The 24,834-nt window shown below is 37.1% G+C and overlaps 2 protein-coding genes and 1 long non-coding RNA gene across 4 annotated transcripts; 2 read left to right on the top strand and 1 right to left on the bottom strand.

The window, feature by feature from the left end:
* The first annotated feature begins 208 nt into the window (after nucleotides 1–208).
* On the top strand, nucleotides 209–13,515 carry LOC114288506 (dual specificity protein phosphatase PHS1). Of its 2 annotated transcripts, XM_028232025.2 has the most exons (11): nucleotides 209–536; nucleotides 642–719; nucleotides 1,455–1,609; nucleotides 4,506–4,710; nucleotides 5,802–5,978; nucleotides 6,072–6,232; nucleotides 8,516–9,611; nucleotides 10,309–10,455; nucleotides 10,593–10,820; nucleotides 12,081–12,238; nucleotides 12,903–13,515. In XM_028232025.2, the coding sequence occupies exons 1-11, from the start codon at nucleotides 486–488 to the stop codon at nucleotides 13,231–13,233; spliced, it is 2,787 nt and encodes a 928-aa protein (XP_028087826.2). In that variant the 5' UTR covers nucleotides 209–485; the 3' UTR covers nucleotides 13,234–13,515. The 2 variants fall into 2 exon arrangements, with proteins under 2 accessions (XP_028087826.2, XP_082763905.1); XM_082907779.1 differs by lacking the exons at nucleotides 209–536; nucleotides 642–719 and having other exon boundaries at nucleotides 1,479–1,609; nucleotides 4,511–4,710.
* A 398-nt stretch (nucleotides 13,516–13,913) lies between these two features.
* Nucleotides 13,914–24,834, bottom strand: LOC114288507 (ATP-dependent Clp protease ATP-binding subunit ClpA homolog CD4B, chloroplastic). Its single transcript, XM_028232027.2, has 10 exons — nucleotides 24,497–24,834; nucleotides 22,277–22,855; nucleotides 21,924–22,039; nucleotides 21,700–21,822; nucleotides 21,422–21,607; nucleotides 19,768–19,983; nucleotides 18,716–18,933; nucleotides 15,793–15,868; nucleotides 15,622–15,711; nucleotides 13,914–15,354 (listed from the first exon to the last, which is right to left on the bottom strand). The coding sequence occupies exons 2-10, from the start codon at nucleotides 22,836–22,838 to the stop codon at nucleotides 14,173–14,175; spliced, it is 2,769 nt and encodes a 922-aa protein (XP_028087828.2). The 5' UTR covers nucleotides 22,839–22,855; nucleotides 24,497–24,834; the 3' UTR covers nucleotides 13,914–14,172.
* Nucleotides 16,564–19,963, top strand: LOC145812719 (uncharacterized). The gene is made up of 2 exons (XR_014356212.1): nucleotides 16,564–17,109; nucleotides 18,146–19,963. It is a non-coding gene; the product is annotated as an uncharacterized LOC145812719 (long non-coding RNA).

Raw genomic sequence — 24,834 nt, 5'->3', positions numbered from 1 at the left:
TCATGAGTAGATGGGTAGCAAGATTAACTATTCCTTGATTATTAATCCTTCTATTAGCAAGGCTATGCTGTCAATTCCATAGTGAGATTGAGATTAGAAATTAAGTGAGAGGATCACTGAATTTTTAAACAACTTTTATACAAAACTTATATTTAAAAAATACTAAAAATTAAAATATATTAATATTATCTCTAATCAAGAATGGGTTATCGCTAACTTGCGCAGTATAGTCAAGTGAACAACGCTACTCTCTCTCTCTCTCTGTGATATATATATTCGTCAAAATCAGGAACAAAAAATTCCACCAAGGAACCAGAAAAAGCGGGAAGGGAACCTACAGTTTTCCAAACCCACAAAAAAAGGCAACTGCTCCCCTACTCTACTTCTTCTACTACTACTACTAGTATTTATATTTCCATCTTGAACCCAAAAAAAAAAAAAAAAAAAAAAAAACAAATAAATTGATACCCAAAAAGTAAAAAACAATGGCCAAAGAGCAACAAGAGGAAGGCCCTGTAATCAACAACGCTTTCCAGGTACTCTTTCTCATCTCTCCCCTTTGTCTCTCTACTATTCTATTGATATGCACATCTGGGTTTTAACTGTTTGTAATTTTTTACACGTTGAATCTCTAAATGCAGAGAGAAGAGGAAGACAAGGACTTTGATCTTGGACCCGACGAACCTGAACTCCCATTGCCCCTCGCCGTCACTTCAAAGGTAACTTCTTCACAGAGACAGAGACAGAGAAATTCATTTTTTTGGGATTAATTTCAATCCAGTGTAAATTTTTTCAAAAAAATTACAGATAAATGGTAAACTTATGTTTGGGAATTTAGGAGAGAAAAAAAAAAAGAAATGATTACTTAATTTATAAGAGAAAAGAAAAGAAGAGAAATGAAATGAAATAGATTGTTATTTCTCTCTTTTTTGTTTGGATAAATAAGAAATAAATTTTTCACCTTCTTGTTTGGTTAGTTTTTATAAAATAAAAATAAAAATAAAAAGAATGTTTTATATTATATTTCCAAAATAAACTTTTTATATTTTGTCAATCATTTTATTTCTTTTATTTTTAGAGGGACAAAATTGGTATTTTAAAAATATAAGAATTTGTTAATTTCTTTACTCTTCCAATCCCTTCACTTTTTGGGAATATTGAAACGAGGGTTATAAAAAAAATGAGTTTATCTCAGTTTCTCTTCATATCTCTCCACTTAAAGTTATTCAAACAAGTAAGAAAAATACATATCTCTTAATTTCTTTTTTCTTTTTCTCTCCAAATCACTCAATCCAAACATAATATTAATAATTAAAATCGTGAACTTTTCCATGATTCTGTAATAATTTTCTGATAGTGTCACTTAGGAGTAATTTTTTTTTTTTTTTAAATGTATGTATAATGAACATGAATATGGTGGTGGTGGTGGTGGTGGTGGTGGTGGTGGAATGCAGGTGTTGTATATGTTGGGGGACATTGCAGCAGGTCCCGCGTATAGGTTCACAAAATGGTTGGAAGTGGTTCGTAGACGCAGTGGGAGATACCGCTCCTCTGGCTTCCCCTACCGTGCTCAGCACGGACTCGATTCTATGCCCTCCTTGACCTCAAGGTTATTTTCCTTTATTCAGATTGTTGTTTTTCACTCAGTTTTAAATTCAGTAGCTGGGTTTTTAATTAGTTGGATTAATGCAAATCAACAAGTTTGTGCTAAATTAAGGAATGGTTGAGCACTAATACAAATAGAAATTTTATACTGAATTTATGTGTAGGATGTTACCTTTCATTTTAAAATAAAATACCCATTTATAGCTTTTGTTTACAAAAATAATATCAGTACATCGTTCTTGATTTTTATAAAAATTCATGTGGTTTGGCCTATGTGCACATAATCTCTTATGATTTGGAAATAAGTACATAACTATTATGTTGTTTGTAACCTAAAGTGCATTGTTAGACCAATTAATGACTTAAAGTGAAAAAGTTAAAATACCCTTGTATATAAGTAATGAAGCACCGACATTTCAAAATAAGTGCCATAGGGGTGTCAGACATGGGACATGGCAGGGACATATATGGAACATGTCAAGTGGTGTGCCCCTTCATTTAATTAATTATTTTTGGGGTAAATTATGCCAACCACGTTGAGGTTTGGAGAAAATACAACAAGCTCTACAGTTTTGACATAATTAAAGTAACATACCTTTTAATAAGATTAAAAAGATCAAAATTAATGTAGATGGTATAAAGACACAAAGATACATAAGGTAAAATATATATTTCAATGTAAAAGAATTGATAACATCATTTTTTCATTCATTTGACTAATAAATTTATTATGAAAGGATGTCAGGTGTTAAATGAATTAAAACCTTAGGGGAGCCAGTGTTTTAAAAAGCTCTAGGTGCATAAAGGCTCCAAGGGCACCTGGAGCCTAAACGCCGAGGAGCGAGGTGAGGCACGCGCCTCACCAAAGCGAGACGCAAGTTATAGAGTTAAGCAAAATATTAATACATCACAATTTTCAATATAAGCAAATATTTAATATGTATATTATTAATTTTTTTAATAAGAAGAGAAGAGGAGAAGAAAAAAATAATAATTAATTTTTTTAATATGTATTATTTTATTTATTCATTATATTTTTTAAATAATGTGTTTCAATTAAATTTTCATTTATTTTACATACATGTGTTTATTTTTTTTATTACTATGTATAAGTATATATTATATTTTATATATTATCTATAAGTATATTATATATTATAAAATAGGTATTATATAATATTATATATATATATGTATGAATCAAGAAGATAAAGAGAGACAGAAGTGAGAGAGAGAGAGAGAGAGAGAGAAGAAAAGAAACAGAGAGAAGAAGCAGAGACGAACCTGAAGAAGACGAGTTCACTTGATGTCGAAGCTCAGATCAGTCGATGGCTAGTACATAAACACAAAACTGTTCAGTCGATGGCGAAGCGCACAAGGCGTGCGCCTTGAGCCTAATCGAAAGGCGCGCGCCTCAGCGCCTTACCTGTGCTTCTCGCAACTCGCCTCGCCTCGCCTCGCCTCGCCTCACCTACTTTGAGCGCGGCCCTTGCGCCAAGGCGCGCTTTTTAAAACACTGAGGGGAACTCATTGTAATTTTGCCAAACCTGTGGACTTACTGTATTTTTTTCAAATCTTGGGAGAGATCAGTGTAATTTACCTTTGTTTTTAGGGGACACGCCATGGACACTTTAGGGACACGTCAACTAGTTTTTTTTCTCCCTTTTTCTTTAGTGTTTTTGATAGACATTGGATGTTTATTACTTTTTACTTAGATTTAAACACTTAATAGATCATCCATAAAAAGATATAACCAATAAGTGTTGCCTTAAAAGTGATTTTTTTTTTTTTGTTGTGTCCCTTTTTCTTTCAAATATCAAATTAGTGTTAGTTTTTGTAATTTTGATTGTTTGTGGATGTGTCTCCATTTTTTTTAAATCACCATGTCCGCATCCATGTCTTTGTCCGTGTTTCTTAGTATATAAGTAATCCTATTGTGCAACCAACCCCCTTAATGCTTAACACATGTTTTAGTCCGCAAACCATGAGGGGGTTATGTTGTTTTTTCCAAACCACAAGGTGTAAATGAAATATGCCCTATATTTTATGTGACCTGTGAAACTTTATTGATAAGATGGCTGCTAGCCAGCTATATACCACCTGTTTTATTGGATTTTGTTTTTTTAATTCCTTCATGAATTCACGCAACAAACTTCCTACATAGACCCACCATATTCAAAAAATAATGGCGGTGAATTCAGTATAATTTCTGTTGATAATATATTTCTACCCTCTTTTTTTTTTTTTTTTTTTTTTGCAAAGTAAAAATATGGTTTGAAAGTGATGGATTTTATTCCAATCTGAAAAAAGAAAAGAAAAGAAAAGAAAAAAAGTGATGGATTTTATATAAATTACTTGATAGTTGATAGGAAATAAAGAACTTTGCCCAAAAGTGTTGGGATTCTAGCTTAAACAGGAAAGAATTTGGAAATAGGTGAATTTAAGACCATGTCAAGGATTTCTGAATCCACCAAATCTTTTTAATATTTTTATGAGGCCCATACCAATGGAAAATATTTATCTTGTTTCAAACGAAAGAGATTTTTGCCATTTTGTTTTTTCACTTCCAAGATAGTTGGTTTCTGTCTAAAGAATACAAATGAACTAGTGTCCAATTTATTTTGTTTTGGTTTGTTTTTTTTTTATTTTTTTTGCTCATGACATTTCATTCATATCTTTTTACTTATTGTAATTTGTAATCAGTTTTAGTTAAGCAGTATGCCTTGTACAATGGGGACCTATTATGCGCTTGTTTCTAGTCACTTGTTGCTACCATCAAATATTTTAAACTACGATAATTTCTTATGTTGTGTCATGTGTGCCAAAAATGGGCCTGAGTTGCATAACGTTTTTAGTTTGATATCATTATGACACAGTTATCATTATCATTTGTGATTCAGTACAGGAGATTTGATTTCTGATTCAGAAAGTTCTCTGCATTCTGAGCAAGCTCCAGAAATCAGTTTGTGGGAGAGACTTGGTAAAGCTGCTATGTTGGACATTGAGTCAAATTCCTTTTCTTGGGACATGCTTTCTTCACTTCACCACACTGAACATAGTAGTGGCACTGAACATTCTGAGGATGAAATGAATAAAGCCTTGGAGGTATGGGATACATCTAAGTGTCGATTTATGGAGAGCCTTGAGTCTCCTCCAAATGAGTCTGAGGACTTTAAAATTTGAAGAAGAAATTTGCCGTCTAAGAAAGAATTTCTGACACAGTCCAATTACAGTTTTAGAAGGAATCATTACTCATACTGCACCATTACATTGTTGGATATAATTTATTTGTCTATTTTAATTCCTGCCAGAAACACCATAACTTGGTTAAATTTCAAAGCCAAATACTGTTTCTTGGTCTCTCAGCATGTCTACATCAGTTTGATACTGAGAAATTGTTCTCTGGTTCATTAAGTGAGAACTTAGGAGGTTCATAGACAAGAACAAGTCAAACTACAGGAGTTTGCAGTTCAAATATCCATGTCCTACAATATATGTTAGTTTGTTATGCAACAGCCTTGTGCGCAAGTTATACCATCTCGCTACTGGCTCTTATTCTAAGAAACACTGAAACTCCAAGATGGGTGTTGTGTCTGTGTCCGACATGGTGAGGACACCAACACATCAGGGACATGCATGTCCATTGTCCAACAAGCACATTGGGTGTCAAAATTTTAATTATTATTTTTTCTGTAGGACATGCCTCAGGACACCTTGGTAGTATTTTTTATTTTTTTTTAAGAATAATTTATAAAGTTGACTTGGGGTCAAAGTAAACTATATGAAAATAAAGAAAGAATAAGTTGAAAAAATAAAAATACACTCACGTATACCTCGATGTCTCTCATATCTATGTATCATAAATTTATATTCATATACATAGTAAATAAAAATATATTCTTTTGTTGTATCCCCATGGCATCTATGTCTTAACCCATGTCCGTGTCCGTGTCCGTGTCCGTGTCCGTGTCCGTGTCTTTACCCATGTCCGTGTCCATGCTTCTCTCTTATCTGGTCACAAATACAATAAGGATTTAGCACAATAGTTGTGTGTGTGTTTTTAAATACCTTGTGTCTTTCTTTGTACTATTTTCGTTTTTCTTACTTCTTTTCTCATTTTTATTAACCAAAATATACGACTGAACATTATTGTTTATACTTTTACCCATTGTCTTGTTTCATTAATGTGGATACAGGTCACCATAAATTCTGGGGGTGTTGTTTTTTTTGCTCTATTCAACCATCCTGTGTTTGATGAATCTTCCCCCAAGGAAGCAGCTGCTGTTATCAAAATATCATCTTCAAGGATGGCCACACAGTCAGAACGCCTCGGATATGAATTTGCAAAGTGGCTAGGAGTCCGAACTCCACAAGTTATATCTTCTTACTTCAGCTTTTACTTGATTTCTAACATCTTGGGCCGTAAGTCTGACTTTCCGCAAATATATTGTGTTTAAATATTGCAGGCCAGAGTTGTTCACAATTGTAGTCCGGAATGGTTGCGGATCAAGGAAGCAGCAGAGAAAGCAAGAGTTGCTGCAACTCTAGAAGGAGATGAAATTGGTGAATTGACATGTTCAGAACTTTTGGAAGCTCTTGAGCTTAGCCGATGTCTTTTTCTGATGAAGTGCGAACAGAACATGATTGTATTGTAAATGAGGCGTTATAATGGAGCACCATGGAATACCCTTGCTTCCTTTTTTGCTTGCTGTCTACTTATTATATGCCCTAAGTGGCATAAAGAAGCCAATCAGTTTATCTCGTTTACATAGTAGGTTGCTAAAATTCTCACTTGTCTAGGATGTTAGGGCAGTCTGGCTAGGTGTCACGGGCCGACTTCTTTAGAGGCGCAGCGGATCAATTTTCGCCCGTGTGGCGCTCAAACTCCACCAAGTTTAAACCCGCCATAGCTCATTGACAAATCGAGTGTTGATGGTCTCACCCGTTTGAACATTAGGGCCCAATGCTTTGTCAAGCAAAACAAATTCACAAGGAAGCTCCGTCTTCACCCGGATGCCACAAGTAGGCCTAACGCCTCTAGTGCACCAAGCACGGCATAAGTCGCTTCATAGCGCCAAGCTTACCCCAAGCAAGGTGCTCGCCCAACTTAGGTTTATGTCACCAAGGTGCCTAGCCACACAACAATGTGTTAGCGAAGGCCCTCGACTTAGCCGACAAGCCAATATTGCATGTTGGGTCTTTAAAAGCATCCCGAAGTGTCGTAGGGTCAAGCATGCCTCAATAGATGCATATTGGATGGCCACTTGGTCATGCGAAGCCCACAAGCCACCGAGGGTCAATCTCTTGCCCACGGCGTAGTCCTTGTGCCAACACGTGTGTTAGATTCCGCCTAAGGCCATTGCGCACCTTAGCGTTGCACCAACGTGTAGCATGAGTAAGGCAACATCTCAATCCATAGCTTGCTTGTAGCATAATGTAGTCCCTTAATGGACTTAGTCAATGCATAGCTTGATGCCTTCATTCGATAGCCCACATATGCGGTGTTGCCTTCCAACCGCTTAGCTTAAGCCACGGGATCCCCTCATGCAAGGTTGAGCCCAAACCAAGCACTTGAGTTGGCACACGAGGCCTTCGGTGGTGCCTCGATAGCCCATTAGGTCCAAAACGAGTCCCAAAGATGCCATATTGCGTGGCATAATGGAAACAACGTAGTGAACCTCCCCCTCGGGAGGACACGCGCAGTGCTTACATTATTGCACCGTCCACGGGGCTCCCAAATCCACGTGGAGACTCTAGACACCCCTCTGGATGCCTAAAGCCCGCCCTTGAGTTGCCCCAAGGTTGCTCACTTGAAGCCCAGTTTGGGCGGGGAGGTAGGTAAGTAGCACACACCTTGCCCCCTTATATATGCTTGTTAAGCAATTTTCCCTCTGGCAGGAGGAAACATCATATATGTCCGAGGAGTCATAATGATTTTTCATAAATTTCACAAATTGAGAAAATCACGAAACTTGGTCAGGAAAACACTTCCCCTAAGACCTCTTTCCAGTAAAAATTTCAACCCGAAACTCCTTCGTTTGAATGCCCAAACAATGCGCCAAAATTCTGCACTGTTGGCTGCCATTGCTGGCTGCTGCTGCTGGCAGCGCTGCTTGGCTATTAGCATGGGCTGCGGCTTTGCCGTTTGCTGGCTATTAGTGGCCTACATGCCTTGGGCTACTTGGGGCCAATGTTAAGCCACGTTGAGGCACTTCCAACGGCCACTCTTGAGCACTCAAATGGCCACACCACCGCGAGCGAAACGTCACGGAGTTAGCCTTGCAAGGCAGCCCGTGACACCAGGCCAAGCAATTTGGCATCAAATATTTTTTGTTGAAACTGTTGAATAGCTTGATATACATTGTTGTGCTCATTTCCTAATAATTTAAGTTATGGGAATATTGGTGACTTAATATGGTATCAGAGCTCAAGTTATGAGAGGTCTTGGGTTGAAATGCCCTCACTCAAACAGCCCTGTTTGCGTTCTTGCATTATTTCTTCTTTTATGTATGGATGTTTGTATCTCCATATGCGAGACGGGGTTGTATGTGAGTAATTGGTTAAATAGCGTGATATACATTTTAGTTTAAGCTTTTGGGAATATTGGTGACTTAACAGAAACAATGGTCAATTGGTTGTGTGTGTAGCCTTGGCACCTATTGGAGCAAGCTTTTTAAAGCATTACTAGACAGTCTTTGGATTGTAAATATAATGAAGTTGGGCAATGAGCAGGTGACTTCCCTGGTTGGACCAGTTGGTCCATGACCGATCTCTCCTTCATGGTCACAAAAATGGACTGATCAACATAGTTAGCAATATAGACAGCAATCAGAGGAGGAAGCATGAAAAAACTAAGGTGATCATTAGATTTTGATTTGTTTCTCCTGACCAAAAGTTTTTGTTTCTGCAGTTACATACATGGATCTCCTCTATTGGATAGCTCCAATGCATTTGATTCACAAGAAGCTGCAGAGAAGACAGCGGCAGCCCTTGGCAGGATCTTGACATTGGATCTAATCATCAGAAATGAAGATAGGCTTCCTTGTCATCAGCTCAGATGGCGTGGAAATTCTGCAAATTTATTGTTAGCTGACAAAATGGCATCAACAAATATGAATATATTGGAGGAAAGCTTTGATTCGGCAATCAAGAGATATAGACCAAGAGTAATTCAGGCTCTTCAGAAAGAACGAAGATCGACTTCATTTGATAGCAGATTGAATCTTAACTCTGGATTGGTATCTCAGAGCTCTGATCTTTCAGATGTCGCAGAATCGCCAAAATCTAGCAATATAAGCCTAAAAAGTCAATCTTCGAATGCTTCAACATTGGCTGATTGTAATGTTGTGGCCATTGACTCTGGTGTTCCACGTCGACCGCCTGCTGGCAAGCGTGTAAATGACCAAGAAAATTACCCTAAGCTGGTTGAGCTCCTCATCAACAGTTCTGACTACTCCTCAAATCTGTTATATGAGATAACCAGAGGGAAATTAGGATCACCACCAGATGATGCTGATGTAATGACAGATTTGCATTTGACTGACATGACTTCAGTTGTTCATGAATTTCGGCGTGGATTCCGTTCTGCTCTAAGGGACTTGCAGGGATTTCAGATATTCCTACTTACACTTCACCAAAAACTGGATAGCCTGTTACGAGTATTTATGGATACTGTAAATAGAACTTCCTTGGGGGAATATGACAAAGAGGATTTAGTGGTTTCAGAGTCACCACCACATGTTGCAGGGATAGGTGTTCATTGTCCGTCTCCACCAAATAAGGAACGGGTTATTAACGACAACCATTCTGATGTACATGATCCGGAGTTGCTGAGGACAGCTCCAAGGCTGTCATCTTCAGGATGCAAAGAAAGCCCTGACTCTGGTTCTTCCATCTCTTCCATCTCACGAGATGGTTGGCATGGAAAGTTCAACAAAGGGAGTGCGGAACCACTTCGTAGCTTGCGTATGACATCAAAGCTCCGTGACTTCCACAAATTTGCCAAGGTTTGTTATATTCTTAGAGGATTACAATGTCATTAGATAATTATACCATATTTTTGGACATGATACAAATAACTGCTTAAAACAAGATTTGATGTTTCATGCCCACAAGTTCGCATCTGGATTCTCTAAATTGAGGCCAATGATCGTTGTTTATTTGGGTTACCATTATGAAGATGATGTCCAGAATTATTGGAAAAGTTTTCTTAAAGAGGAATGGCGTCTTCGTGCTGATAGACCATAATATCAGGATAATCAATCACATGCTAGTCAATTTTGTCTTCTCATTATAAGGATTAGAATTGTGTACAGTTGATCAATGCTTAGTCCAAGAACTGACCTTGATACCTATGGCTCTGATTGATTGTGCAGTCTGGTGGTTTTTACTTTTTAGTTGGCAATTTTTGGAAATCTGCTTTCTGGTGGATTTGATTGATTGATTGATACTCATTTTGGATAACATTTCCTTTGAGCTTAGGCATGTTGCTAATGAACATTAGTTTGGCATGCATTTTTTTTGTTCTATTGAAGTGATTTTTATTTTTTTGTCTGCATGTCACTGAAGGGGTTCTCTACTCGTATTAAAATCATAGTTGTATCAAGAGCTCAAGCTATTCTTCTGTGCTTCTTAAATCAGCAGAACTTTTTTCTGAACAATAATTGTATTAATCGTAAATTTGGTGTTCATCATCATTCTCAGGTTGATGTGGAACTAAACAAAGAATTGGAACAATGGAATGAAATTCTTAGAAATGATGCTCTAAAACTATGCCAGGAGAACAATTTCAATACTGGATTTTTTGAGGGCAGTGATAATAACAGTGTTGTTGATGCATATGAGTTGAAGGTAATATCTGCTACTTTTCTTTCTCTTGGCTTGTGTCTTTTTAGACAGACATATTCCTTTAGACAGACATATGAGTTGAAGGTAATATCTGTTACTTGGCGGTGACTACTTATCTGTTGGTCCATATTCCTTTACAGGTCAGACTTGGGCACACTCTTGAGAGGATAGCATTAGTATCGGATGCTGCAAATACAGAGAAACCATCATCAATTTCATGTAGCCTCTTCATTGGTGGGGCCCTGGCTGCGAGATCTGTTTACACACTGCAGCATTTGGGAATCACACATATATTGTGCTTGTGCTCTAATGAAATTGGGCAGTCAGATTCTCAGTATCCTGACTTATTTGAGTACAAAAATTTTGCTGTGAGTACTTTCTTCCTTGACTTTCTGTTCCTGGAATTGGTTTATTTTTCAGCAGGGTAATATTTGTACTGTTATTATTATTGGACTTAAATTTACATTTCGATATAGATGTATGTATGTACATTTCATATATTATGCGATGACTGCTTTTCTTTTGAGGCAATCTAAACTCATTAATGGCTTGATATTTAACCTCTTCTTTGGGACCCTTTGTTTCTCTTCATTCTTGTGTCTCAGTTTCTGCCTGAATTTTCTGCAATTAATTTTTATGATTCTCAATCTTCAAATCCTTTCTGAGGAATATCTTTTTAGTACGAAACTTTTTGCTGCTAGAATTGGATCTTCACACAGTTGAGACAGATGTTTTTGCAGCCTTCGAGAAAACATTTTGACTGAATATATGTACAGTATACAACAGGTCTTTGTTCTAGGTCTTTGCTTTTTTGGATTGTTGTAGTATACAGCACTGCATATATCATTCCTCATGCTAACCTTAACTTGAATCTACCTATATAATTTACACAACCCAAGTGGGTCAACTGACAGCTGCATTGCATTGATGTGAGCTTTGAAGTACTAAACACTGAAGGAGTAATTGATAAAAATGAATAGAAGTTTGTATAAAAGGAAATTTTTGTTAACTGAAATAGAATAATATTAGCAAACATGGTTTAGGGTTATAATATTGTAGAGACGAACCTAAATGCTAATTGCTCACCAAAATGGATATCGACGGATAAAAATGATACAAACTACTAGAAACAAAATTTATGTTTCCTAAAATACAGTACCAAACATGGTTTAGGATTATGAAATCCTAGATTTGAACCTGAATGCTATTTGTTCACTAAATATGATGTCAAAAAATATTGAACATGATTGTTTTTGGATTAACTAAAGATTTTATAAGAAAAGGCATCAAGGGAGGTCACTTTAAACAGATCGAACATGATTGGTAGAGGATAATGACAACTATGAGCTTTGGAGAGAGAGTGTGTATGCGTGTGAATGTTTTTCTTTTTTTATTTTTTCCCCCTGATGCTCCCACTGTATTGTTTTCTCTATCTTTTTCTTGACCTTCATTTTCTTGCGCATACCCAACAAAAAAAAAAAAAAAAAAAAAAAGGGGGGGAAAAAGAAGAAGAAGCTCCTGACTATGTTGGTTCAATATAAACTAAATCTCAGATATGTATTAGTTATCAACTTTCTACTTGACCTTTTTGCAAGTGATTTATAGTAATGTCGTACTGGAATGAACAGATATGTGATGAGGAAGATGCAAACATCAGTAGTATCTTTGAAGAAGCGCATGATTTTATTGATCATATTGAACAAACAGGCAGGAAGGTTCTGGTTCATTGCTTTGAAGGGAGAAGTAGAAGTGCAACAGTAATTCTGGCTTACTTAATGCTCAGAAAGTAAGTACACAATTGCATCCTTGTACATTTGTGGCATTTGTAACGACACTTTATCTTCATAGAAGTTTTAATTTGGCAAGGAACCCACTTATTGATAGAATCTTTCACACCATTATCCTATATATATATATATATATGGGCAAATTACACTTTACTCCCTTTAATTATGGGGGTTTATCACTTTTCTCCCCTCAACTAAAAATTGTTGCATTTTGCCTCCTTAATCTTTTGATTTGTTTCTCTCAACCTTTTGTTAATATTTTGTTATGAAAAGATGATGAAAAAGTGACACGGGAGTTGTACATGCCAATTTTATGACTAAAATGCTGAACAAAAAACTAGTGTATATATATTATTTATTTTTCCTCACCAGTCAAAATTAGCATGTGCATATATTTTCTCTTACATTTCATTATATGAGATGAGAAGTTATATAAATATCTCTCATGCATATATCATAAAATTGGCATGTACAGCTCACATATCACTTTTCCATAACAAAATATTAACAAAAAGTGAGATTAAAACGAATCAAAAGATGAAATCTGTATAAGTAACAAATTTTCCCTATATATTATGCGTAGGAGGAGTTATTATTTGGGAAATAAATACAAAATGAATGTTTATTGGTCAAGAAATTAATGGTTTTTCCCTTATAATGTAGGAACTTGACTCTTCTGGAAGCATGGAATAGACTGAAAAAAGTTCACCGGCGAGTGCATCCCAATGATGGGTTTGCTAAGATTCTCCTGGAACTGGATAAGAAGCAGCATGGGAAGGTCTCCATGGAATGGCAACAGAGGAAACCAATGATGAAAGTGTGCCCAATCTGCGGGAAGAATGCTGGGTTGAGCAGTAGCTCACTCAAGCTCCATTTGCAAAAAGAGCACAAGAGGCTGTCGCCAGGGAGTGTGGACAGTGCCATGACGATGGAAATACAGAAGGCTTTGACTGCACTCAAGATGAGTCATGGTGGAAGTGTAAGCCAATGGTAAGCTTCCATTTGTCTGTGAAGTTAGAAACCAGGGAGCTACTCATCGGATATACTGGATATACGTATCATACGTGTAAATATCCATCACTGAAGATAGTACATTTGTTGACCACTAAAATCTGTGTAGTTGACCACTGTATGTACACCTGTATGTACACTTTTTACATTGTTACACAAGATGATATTGTGAGATAGATTATTCCCTTGGCATGTATGTTCTAGTGTCTCCAAACAGTGTATTCATAAGAATCTTGATTCTCAATCCTTGAACTGCAATAAAGTTTTGGAAGAAGAATATGAGAGGTCTCTGCAAACCATTCTCAAGTAATTGGTACAAAACTTGGTTGAGTTAGGTTATGAAGAATGGTATGCACCACTTTTAATGACATGAAAATACAGTAAAATTATTAATTAAAATAAAATACAAACATGTGAAATGGGAAAAGAAGCTGATGCACTTGGTTTGGATAGGTAACCAAAATAGTGGCACAACGTTGTAGGAGAAACAAAAGACATGTTTTCCGGACACCTTGAGCATCTTGCACTTACAATTAATTTACTGCACATCTCAAGCAGAATATTGCTGAAAAATAAATAAGTAAAATAAAAATAAATAACAATATTAAAATTGTAATCCTTCACTAATCAGATAAAAAGTAAAACCAACTGAACCCTTTTAGGTTGATTTAACAAGTCCTTTCATTAATAAGACATCTCTGCAAATCTAACTGTAAAAGCATCCTACTGTTTCACTGAACTATGAGTGCATTTTCATAATGTAAATGTAATATGTAGATACAACTTTAAAAACCTACCACAGTTTCATAGAATGGCTTCGACCCACCAGCAAATCAGTCCTTCAATGAAACAGACTTTCAATAATAGTCAGCTCGAAAGCAGAGCAGCACTACAAACAACACAGAGACTAAAGCCTTTGATGTTACACAGTGATTGGCTCTGGTAATGATTCAGGAGGTGCACCGCTGCTACCATTGAGAACGGTAACATTACCATCAGAATCAACATCAACAATCACAGAATCGCCCTCTTTGATCTCTCTTGCCAGCATCTTCTCAGCCATGCTGTCCTCCAAGAGTCTCATTATGGCCCTTCTAAGTGGCCTAGCACCATAGCTTGGGTTGTATCCTTCGTCAACCACCCTATCTCTAAATCTCTCTGTGACTTGAAGCTCTATATCCTTAGTCTTGAGCCTGTCAAATACTTCTTTAAGCATTATATCAGCTATCTCCTTCACCTCCAGTTTGGTGAGCTGCCGGAATACAATCATCTCATCCAACCTATTCAAGAACTCTGGCCTGAAATATTGTTTGAGTTCCTCGGTCACCAAGCTCTTGATTCGGTTGTAACTGCTATCCTTCTCATCATAATCCAGATCAAAACCTATCCGTCGACCACCCTTTTCAATCACACTACTACCAACATTTGAAGTCATAATCAAAAGGGTATTCTTGAAATCCACAGTTCTGCCTTTGCTATCTGTCAACCTTCCATCCTCAAGAATCTGAAGCATCATGTTAAAGACATCAGGGTGAGCCTTCTCAATCTCATCGAATAGTACAACAGTGTAGGGACGGCGCCGAACAGCCTCAGTTAGCTGACCACCTTCTGTGTAACCAACGTACCCGGGAGGAGAACCAATGAGCTTGGACACCGTGTGTCTCTCCATGAACTCACTCATATCGAGGCGGATCATGGCTTCTTCAGAGCCAAAGTAGTAGGCAGCTAATGCTTTTGCCAATTCTGACTTACCAACACCAGTTGGACCAGAGAAGATGAAACTAGCAATAGGACGATTCGGGTTCTTGAGTCCAACACGGGCACGGCGAATAGCACGGCTGATGGCTTTGACAGCTTCATCCTGACCAACGACTCGCTTGTGGAGCGTCTCTTCCATCTTGAGGAGGCGATCAGATTCATCAGTTGAAACTTTCTCAACAGGAATGCCGGTCCATGATGAGACAATGTGCTGGATGTCCACTTCTGTCACAACAGGACCTCCATCCCCTGCTTCAGTCTCTGCTTTGCTCATCTCTTTGCCCTTGTCTACAAGAGCCGTAATCTGAGCCCGAAGGTCCATTTCTCTATCACGCAACTCCCCAGCCTATACAAAATTTTAGTAATATAAGCTTCCTAGTTAGAGATGATAAAGATACATTCAGCATCCTAAAGGGCACAGAAAAAAAAAAAAAAAAAAATTTTATCACATATACAAGGGATGGAAGCCCAAATATGATAAAGCTTTCTCACAATTTTCTTCTATGAAGCCCAAATTTGGTTTAAAATCTCCTTAAATTTTTTTGGAAAGACTCACTTATAAATTGCAATCCAAAATCCAACAGGTAAGGGAAAACAACATAGAATTAAGTACCTTTTCAAAGTCCTGGCTGCGAACAGCTTCATTTTTCTCTTTTGTAATCTGCCTCAGCTCTTTGTCAAGCTCTCTGGCCTCCTCTGGGAGCTGCAAAAAGAAAAGAACGTGACTTTGACCACTCAAAAAGTGTCACAGGGAAAAAAGGGTTAGTAGAATAAATATCTATACCTGTGCATGACGAAGTCGAACCCGAGAACCAGCCTCATCAACCAAGTCAATTGCTTTATCAGGTAGGAAGCGGTCACTAAAATTTACAAAAACACCCATCACATGCAGAACTGAATAGTGAATACGGCTGGGTAAGAAGTAGGTAGGACATTGTGAAAGCATAACTATATGGAACAAGATTCTAGACAATTAAAAAGGTGACCAGTAAGCTAGAAGTAAATTTCTCATGATGGATATATGAAAAATCTCTTTTAATTTGAATAAGTGTGTTCACTTAATCAGTCATATATATATAAAAGCTCAAAAGTTTGTTAATTGCACACATCCCTAAAATATTGCCTTTCTTTCCCCCTTTTTAGGTTAATTTCCCTCACTTCAGTAGATAAGCATCCAAGCATATCTCAAGAGAGATATCCAAGACACCTATCAAGAAAAAGAAGAAAAAAAAGGTGATCTCCAAGACAGGATTCCTTTGCAATTTCCTCACCGGTGAACAATCCCCGCACTTATGTGTTCCAATGAATAACAGTTCTCTCGCTTACTGTAATTAATTAGAATAGAGGTTGATACCTCGGGAGTTACATTTGTAACAATGTTAAATTCACACGGTGATATATTATCTTTGCAAGAGTACTACACTGCATGTGGTCTATGTCTGGGGAGCATACTTGACAGGAAATACCCAACCAAGACCCATGGTTAGGTTCTAATGTACAAACTACAAACTTAGTACTTGACAAAACAAATTTGTGGACTTCTGGTTTGTCCTCTGCTCTTCATCTCTTTTGGTTTTTCGTTTCTATTTATTTATTTGGGTCTTGAAGGTTTGTGGAAATTAACCTTCTTTGGTAAAGGCTAAAAAAGTCACATTTTTTCTGAACATTTTTTTGTCTTTAATGAATTTTTAAAAAATTTGTCCATTATTTTTTTCTGTTCACGTCTTTTTAGTCTAGAAGGATCTAAATAGTAAAGATATTTGAATAAAGACAAAGTTATTTGTCCTTTGTGGACTGTTCTCAATTTTTTTGTATTTTATTTATTTTTAGGGTCTTCTAGTCTAATGGGACCCAAAAGTGAGAAGATATGATTTCGGATAGAATCAACCGGAGGAGGAGGATCCATGCAACCAACCCCAAGTATTTGGGATATTGACTTGTTAAATTGAGTTGAGCTGAGTTGAGTCAAGTTTAATATGGTTTCTGGAAATTACTAGAAGAGCAAATCCACTGCCACTAGCCTAAACTTTACTTCAAAGTTAATGACACGAGCCTTTCCAGACTGATATGTTGCCATATAAGTAGTAAGTAGCATGAGGTGGTTTCATTAGAGATGGCGATCGGAACCCGGCCCGACGGGGACCCGATCCCCCGACCCTGAATTGAGTGGTGATTTCCCGAAAAATACCCCCGACGGGCCGGAGGTGGTATTAAAAATTAAATCCCCGATGATATACGGGCCGGGGACGGGGATACATGTTTCAGCCCCGGCCCCGCCCCGACCCCCGCCCCGTTTTCCCCGATATAAAATTACTATTTTGCCCTTGTATATATATATAACATATATAGGGTTTGGTTGAACCAAACCACAGCCTCTTCTCCTCCCTTTTATCTTCCTCTCTCTCTCTCTCCTACTCTCACTCTCGCACCTCTCCACGACGCCGATCGCCTCCTCCGTCGTCCTCTTCCGCCGTTCGTCCTCCTCCGACGCCGATCGTCCTCATCCGTCGTCCTCCTCCCCCGATCGTCCTCCACCGACACAGATCTTGTTTTGAAACAGATTTTGTGTAGAGGGTTTGTATGAAATACCATTAACCAAACCAAACCTCAGCCTCATGCCCTAGGGTTTGGTTTTGTGTAGAGGGTTTGGAAATACCATTAACATATGTGTATAGGGTTTGTATGTGTATGTATGTATACAATTTTTTTTTTTTAAATTTTTTTTGAACGAATACAGATCTGGTTGTGTATGCAATTTTTTTTTTTTTTGAACGAATACAGATCTTTGTAACAGATCTGTAAGTGAATCTTTTTATTTTTTTTGAACGAATTTTTTTTGTGTAGAGGGTTTGTATGAAATACCATAACAAAACAAATCTGTTATTTTTTTTTTTTTATCTGTTATTGATTTTTTGATCTGGTGGTGGTGGTGATGTTTTTTGATCTGTTGATGAGGACCAGGGAATTTCGGGATCGGGGAAACCCGATCCCCATTGGGGACGGGGATGGGGACTGTGATTGGTTCCCCGTCGGGGATCGGGGCCGGAGACGGGAAAGTTTTGGCTATCGGGGATTAGGGACGGGAAGGGTGATCCCCAGCCCCGCCCCGCCCCGCCCCGCCCCGTTGCCATTCCTAGGTTTCATTCTCCAGTTAGCAAATGCTAGCTATAAGAGATCCTGCATCCTAACTTCAGTTGCAGTCCAATTGACCCAAGACGGACATTACTCCCAGTGCAATTGCTTTTGTTTTTATTTTCTTTGGAACAGATTGTACCAGGAAGTGACACCCCTCAGATAAAAAAGTATACATTTTTTAATAGTCTACTAGAGGCTGCTTGGAATAATATGGAATGTGCAATTCGTCTATTACGAAGCCTATATGTACCAGTTTTGCTGTGCACTATATAGTCAATAAGGAGTGCTATTTCCAAAATTTCCTATCCTAATACTATTATTATAAACTATTCATTGTCCACCATTCTAATTCTCAACTTTCGTTTCTCAACCCAAAAAGAAAAAAGTAAAAAGAAGAATAAGAAGAAAAACTGCATTGCTATAAATGCATCTCCTGATATACAATACTAGGTTCATTTACATTTTCCTAGACAGAGTTCCATGTATGTACCAGAGTCCGTGACTCTCTGCAAAACTATGGAAAAGGAAAATAAAGACAAACTGATAAGAAAATTATTAGTGAAACCACATACCTAATGTACTGGTATGACAGTTGTGCTGCAGACACTAATGCCTCATCTGTGTAACGGAGCTTGTGGTGAATCTCATATCGTTCTCGAAGCCCTTTCAAAATCTGAATAGTTTCATCAACAGTAGGTTCAGGCACCTTAACAGGCTGGAATCGTCTCTCCAAGGCCGGGTCTTTCTCAATGTGCTTTCTGTATTCATCGAGTGTGGTGGCTCCAATACACTGTATTTGGTTGGAATAAGGGTGTAATTATTTTGACGTAAATTAGAATACAAATTACCTTCAACAGAATATTTATGAACACCAAAACACACTTGCAATGGAGAATATCACATTAATTTTTCTGTACAGCAAATAATCAATTCCACAAGCAGATAAACTTAGAAATCTGATAGTAATATAAGTTAACAACATCAACGCAAAACCAAGAACACTAGAATTATAAACCATCCACTCCCAAGACAAGTTCAGTCATAAATAAAAATTCTAATAAAACTTCACTACCATGACTGAACACAGTACCAGTATTGTGACTTTCAAATCTCAATTTTCCTGCATGGGTCCATAAATTCGACAAATCTCAAATTTTGGACAAGTGGTCAATACTTCTCAACCACTTCAGGACATAATGGGATGCAACTCTTTTCAAGTAAAGTATTAAAGAAAAAAAATGCAGTGCAGAATTATTAAAGAAAAAATATGCATTACTCATCCCAAAATTATAAACTGCTTAAATTTTCTCCTTTTGATACATAGACCTAAAGCAGTTTCTCATAAAAGACAAAAATAAAATTAAAAAATTGAGTTCAAACAAGGGGAAGAGAATGAGTTCAAGTAATTGTGTACCCATATACCTGCCTAAGTTCACTTAGATAGAAAAGCTAAATATCCAGAGCTTAAAATGAAAGTAAAAATCCACATGATCAATGTTCATTTTGCATGTTTGAGTTCTATGTTACCTGCACTTTCTGTATCAAATCCATATTGATGCTACGTAACCATAACTTAAAACAAGTACAGGCTGTAGCTTTATGGTAATGCATGCGTTGGTTTTACCTGCAATTCACCTCTTGCAAGAGCTGGTTTCAAGATGTTCGCAGCATCAATTGCCCCCTCTGCTGCTCCAGCTCCAATTAATGTGTGCACCTCGTCAATAAATAATATTATTTCATCACTTTGTTTAATTTCCTCCATCAGCTTCTTTAGTCTTTCCTCAAACTCTCCACGGTATTTTGTGCCAGCAACAAGAAGACCCATATCCAGAGTTATAACCTGAATTAACCAGATAGCACATAATTATCTTCCAGCATTGGGGAAGAGAAGAGTGAACAATAATGTTCAACCCAATTGACAACACTGGGAGCATGTCATTTTTTTCTTTCCTAGTAGCAGGCAGGGGTGATTATTCTATATTAGAAGAGAATGTCCTAAATACCCGGATATTAATCAATTAAATACTAGCATATTTTAGGGCACTGGAAAGGCAATAAAATGAATTCTATGATTTGAGACAAAAACACATGTCACAACCATCAAGCAACTTCTCACTGCAAAAATTACCAAACGGAGGTTGGAGCCTCCAAGGAAAAAGCAATTTGCAAGGGGTAAAGACTAAGGACAGTCAAAGGACATCTTTGTATATATAATGTAAGACAGGTCAACAAACTGCAGGCACATCATTACATACTTTTTCAAATATTCGGAAAATAGGCGAGTTATTTTAAACACATAGAGCATATACAAGGGTCTATACATAAGATTGCAACAAGAAGTGTGGCTGGTTAATCACATTTGGCAGCTCAGGTAGGAATTCCCTGATGGGATCACATTCTCAACACCTCTCACTTTCATCCACTGCAATGAATCTCAGCCTTCATATTCATAAGGAAAATAATACACTTAAGATACACGAAAGCATCCAGTTTCAGTGAATTTAAGAATTATTATTATTTGTTTCATATTTTGCATAAAAAGAATTCAAAAAAGCATCACCAACAAGCCAATGGAGAACATGAAGTAATTAGCAAGATGGACACAATCAGTGAGCAATCTAAGCAAGCATGTAAGAAGATACATGAATATGAATTGTTCAGCAGAATGCATAGTTGCCTATTTAGCACACAATCTGATTAGCTCCAATCTTCAAATAAATTATTTAGTTAGAATGAATTCATAAAACCTTACAGATGGATGGATGCCAAACAGTATGAAACTGAAATGAAAATAAATGCGTGATTCCATATTTTCTCCTATATCCTATCCCCTCTCCAAGCATGAACAGAAGTAAATGAATCATATTTTCTCCTTCCATATCCTCAGAAATTCTGTTATGATTGATGATTTAATATTATACATATCACATTTCCCAAGTTCTACACGCCTGCAACAATGCACCATGCTTTACATCAATCTGAACTTATTAAAAAAGAGGACATTATCTATGTTGAATATGTTGGGCTTCTACATCAATGCTATCCTAAAAGATTAATGCTAGAGGGACTTTCTATTAGCAAAATACCAACATTGCAGACTGAAATGAAGTGATTTCATATCACTTCAATAGAGTCTATAATGTTGCCTATGAAACATATTATATATATAGTGTCTATCATGTCCCACATATGAAACTTGAACCCCATGTAACACCATTTATAACAGAAATTAGTATATCAATCTCTTTGTCTTAAAATCAATATAAACGCCCACTCACCTTCTTCCCCTCAATTGTTTCTGGAACATCACCATTTGCAATTCGTTGTGCGAGGCCTTCTGCAATAGCAGTTTTCCCCACACCAGGCTCTCCGATAAGGCAGGGGTTATTTTTCGTCCGTCGACCCAAAATTTGAGTCACACGTTCTATTTGCGGCTGCCTTCCAACAACTGGATCCAGTTTACCCTAACAATGCAAGAGAATTGGCTAACTAAGCTACTCATGAATAAGGGCAAATTCATTCATACGAATAACATATAAATTTAATCTCAAACTACCTCTTCCGCCATTTTTGTCAAATTAGTGCCATACTCCTCCAGTGTTGGCATCTTATTGCCACTAGATCCCCCTCCAACACCAGCACCAACAGCTTCTGTACTTTCTCCAACCATTCGGATGACCTACTTGCCCCAACAAAGATTTTACTTTAGTTAATATGAATTTAGGAATCAAATCAATGTACTTTCAAAGACAAATAATTGGCTTTTATGAGCAAACATACCTGTGTGCGGATGTTACCTGGATCAGCACCTAAATTTTCAAGAACACGGGCTGCCACACCTTCACCCTCGCGAAGCAATCCCAGCAACAAATGCTCGGACCCAATATAATTATGACCTAAAATATTAAAGAATACAATTAATCAATTTTCACTTCTCATTATTTCTTAGAAAATATATTATCAAGTCAAATGTTTATCACAAAACCACATAGAATATAATTCAAACACAAATGCAAGAAAGATCTTCCTTGTAATTTTTATTTTAAAAAATTAAAGCTTTTTGTGTGGAAGTTTTAAAGTTGACCCATTTTTGGTTCTAAATTTCTAAACCAAGAATAGAAGAAGCAGGTTACCAAGCTGGCGGGCTTCCTCTAGAGAGAGTTCCAAAACACGCTTTGCACGAGGAGTAAATGGAATCTCCACAGCAACAAATCCACTTCCCCTTCCAATGATCTTCTCCACTTCTACCCGGGCATCTTTCAAATTGATTCCCATAGACTTCAGAACCTTAGCAGCAATGCCGGTGCCCTCACCAATAAGACCCAACAAAATCTGCTCTGTCCCAACAAAATTGTGACCAAGCCGCCTTGCCTCCTCTTGCGCAAGCATAATGACTTTTATAGCTTTTTCTGTGAAACGTTCAAACATAGCCTTTGGGACCATTCGACTAACCCTTCCTCGTCGGACAGAGGTTGCAGCTGCTACCTTAGAATGGAAATCATGGCCTGATCTTACCATATCTAGAGCATTAGATCCTCGCAGTCCTGAAAAACCTCTCAACCTAAGTGGAGGTGCTTGTGAACTACACATCATTTTTACAGTCCTTTTCGTTTTCCCAGACCCCTTGTGCTGTCTGTGTCTTTCACCAGCAACTGAAGAAGGGAAATTAGTCGACTGAACCAGAGCTCCAGCCATGATTTCCACCAACTCGTCTGCATTCAGTAATGGTAAAGAAATAAACAGCAACATCATGAGCATGAAGAATGTGCAAAAAACATATCTCATTAATTTCCATGAATGAAAGCTAAGCATCAACCTTTCATATACCAGGAAAACAGAAATTATAAGTTCACATTAATGGTACAAAAGTTAAAAAGGACCAACAAAGACGGACATAATTAATACCAACTTATTATCAAGAAAAAGTACAAATAAGTATAATCTCTTCCAGGTTCTCACTAGTAACATGAGAAGCTTGCATTCAGGCTGATAAATGCACAGCAGATGCTTCCACAAACGGAGAATACTTTCATATTTTCAAAACAGGTCTGATTCATCAATGTTATTAAGGCAGGCCAACCTCTGACATCAGTAGATAGAAATTGCCATTATTATCTCGCCTTCCAATACAGATTAGAAATTACATCAGGGGATGAATCTATAAAAGGTTATCTGGATACAAAAGCACGTAATCAATGGATCCTATAATACTTGTCTTTGGATGATACACCTAATCTTATATCCACAGAAACAAAGTAGTTTTCAGACTTTCAGTATTCAAATACATGGGTGCGTCTGGAAGAATGTCAACATATGTAACCCTAACAACATATAACCCCAAACAATGGATAAAGAATGGATAACATCTAAAAATCAATAACAAGAACAATAAAAGTGATAAAAATAAGTCAACTTGCAGCTTCCAGACTAATGAAAACTACTACTATATTGGCTCATTTTGTCAGACAATGAAATGAAACACATTTGGGTCCAAGCCAAATAATGTAATAAGCATTTAAAAGTTTTTATTCAAATTCAATTGAAATGCATAAGAACTTCTCTTGCTAGTTTACTGCCTAGAAAAAGTGAATTGACACCTTGACAAGGGTTGGCTATGATATGACATAAACATGTAAAAACTCCTTAGTGAAGATGATAAATTTAATATGCTAATCAAAACTACATATGAAACAGAATGTTTGGCTAAAAAAAAAAAAAAACAGACCTTCTAACTAATGAACTCCCTAAAACTTGCATTCACAAAAGGCAATTTAATCAATCAGATAATAGCATAATCAAATTCCAGAAGAAAACCCAAGCCACAAGGCAGAAAGAATATTTCATACTTTAAAACGTAGTTGACCTTAATCATATTCTCAGATAAGCACATGAAAATGGAAAGGAACAATCATTATCCACTGAAGCATTTACAAAAAGCAAAGAATATACTTCGAGTCAACAGCAAAACAAGAAAAGGCAATTTACACAAAACAACACACAATTTGCAACAAATCCCCATAAACTAATTTGCAAAACAGATAATTAGATCACTGAAATTAACATAAATTTCCACCTACATCTATACACTCAAAAACCAACACCACCAACAAAAAAAATTCCAACTTTTAGCCTCTCCAATAAGCAACAAAGGAAGAATTACTCAGGAAATCATCAGAACACAAGAAATTGATGAAATTCGAGAAAACCAATCAACAAAAACCCTAAATTGAAAAGTTGAAAATTAGATTGAAACATAACTCCAAACCCAAATTAAATCAAAACCCAAGTTCAATACCACACAGAAAGGAGTAATCAACACATATATGAACATTGATTAGATTGAAATACTGTACCTGAGTAACTCAAGCAGAGCTTGATTGATTCAAGAAGAGAGAGAGAGAGAGAGAGAAGCTAAGGTCTTTCTTTGGGTGAGAGAGACCTTATATGGGTCGGCTTTGATGGAGAAGAGGATGTAGATGTGGACGATAATAGGCGGTTCCAATACTATCTCGATATCAGGTACCCAAATTATCTCACTGCAAGCTAACGTTACTGCCCTTTCTTTATTTAACGTCACGGACGCTACCTTGACGTTAGATTTGCATACAACCTTAATAGTCAAACCGCTCAGAAGCAGTTTTAAGTTGTAACCGCATCATCTGCAATACATTAGTGTGATAAAATTGGCCAT

The sequence above is a fragment of the Camellia sinensis genome, chromosome 15 (genome assembly GCF_055761805.1).
Source record: "Camellia sinensis isolate YWXY chromosome 15, ASM5576180v1, whole genome shotgun sequence".
In the NCBI taxonomy this organism is placed as follows: Eukaryota; Viridiplantae; Streptophyta; class Magnoliopsida; order Ericales; family Theaceae; genus Camellia; species Camellia sinensis.
Note: the sequence above shows the minus strand (reverse complement) of the source record. Positions and strands in the feature narration are given on the sequence as shown.

Excerpts from the sequence above, each read along its gene's own strand:
- LOC114288506 (XM_028232025.2), top strand. The coding sequence starts at position 486 with ATGGCCAAAGAGCAACAAGAGGAAGGCCCTGTAATCAACAACGCTTTC. Across the intron at positions 10,821-12,080 it reads TTGAGTACAAAAATTTTGCT|ATATGTGATGAGGAAGATGC; the intron begins GTGAGTACTTTC and ends TGGAATGAACAG. Across the intron at positions 12,239-12,902 it reads GCTTACTTAATGCTCAGAAA|GAACTTGACTCTTCTGGAAG; the intron begins GTAAGTACACAA and ends CTTATAATGTAG.
- LOC114288507 (XM_028232027.2), bottom strand. The coding sequence starts at position 22,838 with ATGGCTGGAGCTCTGGTTCAGTCGACTAATTTCCCTTCTTCAGTTGCT. Across the intron at positions 15,869-18,715 it reads CTGTCATACCAGTACATTAG|TGACCGCTTCCTACCTGATA; the intron begins GTATGTGGTTTC and ends TGTAAATTTTAG. Across the intron at positions 15,712-15,792 it reads TTCGACTTCGTCATGCACAG|CTCCCAGAGGAGGCCAGAGA; the intron begins GTATAGATATTT and ends TTCTTTTTGCAG.